The sequence below is a fragment of the Garra rufa genome, chromosome 1, assembly GCF_049309525.1.
Source record: "Garra rufa chromosome 1, GarRuf1.0, whole genome shotgun sequence".
In the NCBI taxonomy this organism is placed as follows: Eukaryota; Metazoa; Chordata; class Actinopteri; order Cypriniformes; family Cyprinidae; genus Garra; species Garra rufa.
In genome coordinates this window covers 40,304,533-40,310,493 of record NC_133361.1, presented here as the reverse complement: position 1 = coordinate 40,310,493, position 5,961 = coordinate 40,304,533, and the positions used below count along the sequence as shown (strand labels likewise).

At 35.8% G+C, this 5,961-nt stretch overlaps 1 protein-coding gene across 1 annotated transcript in view; it reads right to left on the bottom strand.

Moving 5' to 3' along the window:
- Positions 1–282: 282 nt before the first annotated feature.
- kcnh6a (potassium voltage-gated channel, subfamily H (eag-related), member 6a) overlaps positions 283–5,961 on the bottom strand; it is a 61,549-nt gene continuing 55,870 nt past the window's right edge. The window contains exons 14-16 of the mRNA XM_073840630.1: positions 4,176–4,359; positions 3,867–4,065; positions 283–1,705 (exon numbers count right to left, since the gene is read on the bottom strand). Coding sequence (XP_073696731.1) covers positions 1,421–1,705; positions 3,867–4,065; positions 4,176–4,359 — 668 coding nt within the window. The 3' untranslated portion in view covers positions 283–1,420. The remainder of the gene's footprint in view (positions 1,706–3,866; positions 4,066–4,175; positions 4,360–5,961) is intronic.

Sequence of the window (5,961 nt, the reverse complement as noted above, 5' to 3'; positions counted from 1 at the left end):
AAATTACGATGTCCTATTTTATCCATGTCCTTGCCACCTTTCTAGATCTTTAAAATGGTAGTTGCATTGCTTTCTATGCAGAGTCAGAAAGCTCTCGAATTTCAAAACTATCTCAATTTGTGTTCTGAAGATGAAGGTCTTATGGGTTTAGAACGACATGAGAGTAAGTTCATTTTTGGGTGAGCTATCTAGATATCAGTGCATCCCTAGTGAAACTACAAAATGGAAAAAAAAAAAGAGACCAATAATATAGATATCTTAAACCCAGTGCAACATCAGTACTCCTTTATAAATAACATTTAATCTAAAAAATAATAATAATTGTGTGCTTTTGGAAACCTTCACAGTTCAATAAAGGTTTCCAATCATTTTACATACATTCATCTGCTTACACTGCAGAGGTAAAACAAACTTTACACTGATTTCATCTCAAAATGTGATTTACAAAAACAGTCCTTCCCTCTCTCCCGTCAAAACGTCAAGAATTCAAGAGAAAATCCTCCATGACTAAATAGTTTTCTCTTTCGAATTCAGTGATCACATTTCCAAAAGATCACACAGCATAAATCTTAACACGCACACGCACACGCACACACACACACACACACACACACACACACACACAGTCACCCATCAGCAGTTAAAATAACCACTTCAGTGAGAAATATCATGTCATAACCCTGAATGCATGCCTATTTGGTTACTATGAATCCAAATATACAAAGCCTCATTTTTGTGCCAGTCATAAAGTCATTTGATGTAGTAATGGGTCAAACACCTAACCTGACACAATATATATATATATATATATATATATATATATATATATATATATATATATACACATTTATAATAGTATATAATTAGAATTAGAAAATCTATACATTGAAAAGAAAATCTTGCACTTTTGCAATATCAGTACACACTCGCAATTCATTAACCGTTGAAAGCCCAGGTATATGTGTCCTCAGAGGATCCGACCTCTGAATCTCAGCTGATGTAACAAGACAAGATGAGGTTTAGCATGTAATGACAAATCTCAATCTCAAACAGACAGACAAAAATGTACAATTATTACATGATGGTGGCAGGTGAGCATAATGTAGTATCTCTCTTTGACTCTTTGATTTTGTCTTTATTGCCCACTGAGCTTCTCTTCATATTCGATAACACAAAAGTCGAGCGGTGTTACCAAATACTCTGGCGTCAGCGGAAAAATTCCTGCTCTGAATGAGAAGGGATATGAGACAAAACACCTCAGAGATTCAGAGAAATTTACCGTCACCGTTTTCTCTACTGGACATCCTTTTAGCTAATGAGTAACATCAATACATTTTTTTGCAGAAGTGCAATATTGAGCTGTTTGAAAAAGGGAAACCATATATGTGTCTCAGACGGGACAGTAGTCTGTTTTTGGGCTCTAGCTTCCAGGTAAGAGTGGATCGGACACATGCCTCTGGATTTCCGGTGATCCCTCCATTGTGCTCGGACTCTCCAGGCTGTCCGGGAGCGATGGGAAGCGCAGGCTTCTACACAGCAGTCCCGGGGGCTGTAGATGAGGCTCTCCGGGGGGATTCAGTCCTGTAGGAACAGCCAGCTCTGTCTCTGGGGACATGGACATGGTGTCATTGGAGGCGACGGTTAGATGGATCCCACTGGACAAAGAGTCTGGAGACTTCTCCTTGAAGCTGTCCAAGTCAGGGCTCTGTGGATAAAACAGGTCCAGTTTAATAGATATGTAACATGCTCACAAAGATTATTCTAGGCAGATGATAACGTAAGAACACAGAGATAAGTCTGATAAGTCTATCTTAGTTGGTGGCAATCAGTATTTTACCAATGTCAGTTTACTCGCCGCCATCTTGGTAACACTAGTCCAGCAAACACAGCTCCTATCTACTTGAACATGAAAATCTGAAATCTCCCCCAAAAATTCTTCTCTACAAAACAGGGTTTTTTATAGTGGGGTCACGTAAGTAAAATAAAGTAAAATAAAGTAATAAAGTAAAAATAAATAATATAATATAATAAAAACAACAACAACAAAAAGAAAAAAAAAACAATAAAATAAAATATCATATAAATATAAAATAATATACAATATAAGTTAAAATATAAAATATAATATAATAAAAATATTAAATAAAATAAAAAAATATAATACAAAATTAAATATATCAGATAAAATGTATAATATAAGATAAAAAATATTGTAAAAAATATAGTGTAAAAATAAAATATACAATAATATAAAATATAAGACAAAAATAATAAAAAATTATTTGATATAATATAAATAAATATAAAATAATATAAAAATAAAATATAAAATAAAAAATATATAAAGTAAAATATACAAAATATAAAATCAAAAATGATATCAAATAAAATATAAAATAATGTAAGATACAATATATAATAATACATAAAATATCATAACAAAATATCAAATAAAATATAAAAAATATAAGAATAAAATAACATAAAATAAAAAAATATATAATATAAAATAAAAATATATTAAATAAAATATAAAATAACAAAAATATAACCGTATACATATAATATAAAATAAGATATAATAAAATATATTTAAAAAAATAAAATAAAAATAAAGTATAATATAAAAAATATATAAAATAAAAATATTTAATAATATATAAAGTAAAAAATATATAAAATAAAAATATTAAATAACATATAAAGTAACAGAAAATATAAAATAAAGTATGATAAAATATAAAATAAAATACAAAATAAAATAAAATAAAATAAAGTTAAATGAAATTTAAAAAAAATATATAAGAAAAATAAAATAAATATTTCTATTTGTTAATCATTTACCCTTTCGGTTTCTAATGGATCTCTAATAGAGTATTAGTATATGTATTTTTTTGTCTTTTTTTTTAGCTTCAGTCAAAAGCATCAAAAATCACGATTCATTGAGATTCTTTTGTTCTGTTAAAAGCCCAAGCAGTTGCATATAGTTTTTTTCAATAATAATAATAATTAATAGCATAGAATAGAATAGAATAGAATAGAATAGAATAGAATAGAATAGAATAGAATAGAAATATTTAATATAGAAATATAATAAATATTTCTAAGTTAATCGAGTTACCCTTTAGGTTTAGAATTTAGTTTATTAATATATGTATATTTAATCATTTTCTTTGAGCTTTAGTACAAATATAAGAGCTTTTAGTGACAATATAAAAGTTTTTTTTTTTTTTTTTTTTTTAATTTGGGAAAACAACTTTTTTCGTTTTTATAGTAACGATTGTCTTAGCCTGCTTAACTCCCCTTAAAAGAGTATTGTCATATATGTGACCCTGGACCACAAAACCAGTCATAAGGGTACTTTTTCTTTTTAAACCGAGTTTTACATTTTTTTTTTAAAGCTGAATAATAATAAGCGCTCTATTGATGTATGGTTTGTTAGGATAGCACAATCACCTTTAAAGTTGTTCAAATTAAGTTCTTAGCAATGCATATTACTGATCAGAAATTAGGTTTTTATTTATTTGCGGCAGGAAATTTACAAAACATCTTCATGGAACATGATCTTTACTTAATATCCTAATGTTTCTAGCATAAAAGCCAAATCGATAATTTTGACCCAAACAATGTATTGTTGGCTATTGCTACAAATATACTGGTGCTACTTAACGACTGGTTTTGTGGTCCAGGGTCAAATATTTGAACGTTAAAAAGACATGGATGTACAGCCAGCATGTTCATATATTATATGAGTGGTCTGTTTTGTCCTTCTTATACTGCTTCTGGTATCACACATCTACTGTTCATCTATGTACTGTGCAAAAATTTATCTCCCTTCTTCTCTTTTTGCTCACATGACAACCTACCTTACCAGGTGATGAACTGTCATTGATCTGTAAAGATGGCATAGTGTTGTGCATTGCTGTGGTGTACAGGCTGGTGGGATGAGCTGGGTGGGCCAGCGGTTCAGGGGAAACAGCGCTGTAGGCAGGGGGTACAGGTGCCATCTGCCTCTGCAGCAGCTGCAGGATCACATTTATATCAGCTGTCATCCTGGTCTCCAATCTTCAGAGAAAGAGAGAGAGGGAGAGAGAAAGAGTTATAATAATAATATACTAATATACAAATGCAAATGTTGGCATTAAAAGCTTGTTTTTTCTCTCTGGATATCAAACCTGTTGAGTTGCGACTGCAGCAGCTCCAGACGCGACTGCAGTTGACTCGGTCTGTCCTCGACACAGGCGCTGTGATGGTGGTAGCAGGCCTGCACTGCAGAGGAACGTCTCTGACTCTCTGAGTACTGACTGGCCCTGCGGTCGGGCAAATAGCCGTATAACCCCGACATGTTCAAAGGAGCTGCTGTATGGATGAAGAATGGGTGGAAAGATCAAGAGGAACAGAGAGATACAGAGTAACGGACAAGTTAATAGAATCGTGAACTGAGAAATCAATATTCTCTTAATGTTTTTGACATAAGAGATCATTTTACTATAAAAACATCCTGTAAGTAAGAACTTGGTCATTTGTTCACTTCATTTTACCCTGGATTCACTTACAAACAAGTCACAGTTCGGCATGGGATGTGTTTTTTTTTTACATGGTCACTATTGCTTTGTCTGTTAATACAGATTGTTTGATATGCACCGAGTATTTATGCATTTTTAATCTAAATCACAGTAGCGTCCACCTATGAAAAAATGCAAAACTGTTAGCCAATCACAGCAGTGGGCATTTACTTCAGGGTCTACAATCCGACATGTCTATTCAACAGAGCGTTCTGATGAGTGGGGTTAAAACAGAACAGAAAATAGCCTATTACTCTTAATCAGGATGTTTTTTTAATGTAAAATCTTGATAACATTATAAGTGGACCTCAGAGAAGAAGCACACAATTAAAAAAAAAAGGCAGTTCATGACCCCTTTAAAGACGTAGAAGACTAAAATGATTATAAACTATCACAAATATGCAGACAGAAACAGTGTTGTTTTCGTCAACGATGACGATGACGAAATCATTTAACGAGTTCCCTCTTACTGATAATGAACTGAGTGAAAGGTTGAGCGTATTTGGCGTGCTGTCCGGGAGAGGGCCTCGAGCTCGGTAGCCATTCCCGAGCCCAGGGCTCTCCCCCGCCCAGGGGGAGGGGTCCGAGCTCAGCATTGGCCCGAACCCTATAAGCGCTCCCCCTTTGGGAAAAAAGGGTGAGGAGACGGGGAGGAGGAGGGCCTTTGATGAAACAAGAGATAGTGAAGGTAGGAATGTTGTGATATTTATAGGGATTTCCTGGGATGATTGGGAATGATTGCTGATGGTGAACCAGCCGTGTTAATTATCTGCGCGAGCTCCTCCCTAAATTTGTTCAGAAAACATCACTTAACGAGTTCCCTCTTACTGATAATGAACTGAGTGAAAGGTTGAGCGTATTTGGCGTGCTGTCCGGGAGAGGGCCTCGAGCTCGGTAGCCATTCCCGAGCCCAGGGCTCTCCCCCGCCCAGGGGGAGGGGTCCGAGCTCAGCATTGGCCCGAACCCTATAAGCGCTCCCCAAAGAGCAAGTAATTAATTGCAGGACAGCAGCCGAATAGCTCCCCAAAAAGCTTTAAGACTTAAGGGATGCTGGACGCTCGTAGTGAGTGTTGCAGCGTAAATTGATGTACGGGAGGAGCTGCGTCAGCGCTGTTGGGGGAAAATGGAAAAACTCCTATGGAGGAGGGTAGTGGTCTCTGCTGCGGCAGAGAAGGTTGTAAGTGTGTTCTCCGGCGGGAGTGAATGCTGCTGCGGCAGTGGGGAAAAGGGGATGGGTGGGCGGGGGAAGGGGGCTAGGGCTCCTGCGGGAGCTTGCACTGCGGTGCAGGGGAGATGCTTCTGCGGAAGCGGGCTCTGCTGCGGCAGAGAAAGGGGGGGGGCTCCTGCGGGAGCTGGCACTGCGGTGCGGGGGAGATGCTTCTGCGGAAGCGGGCTC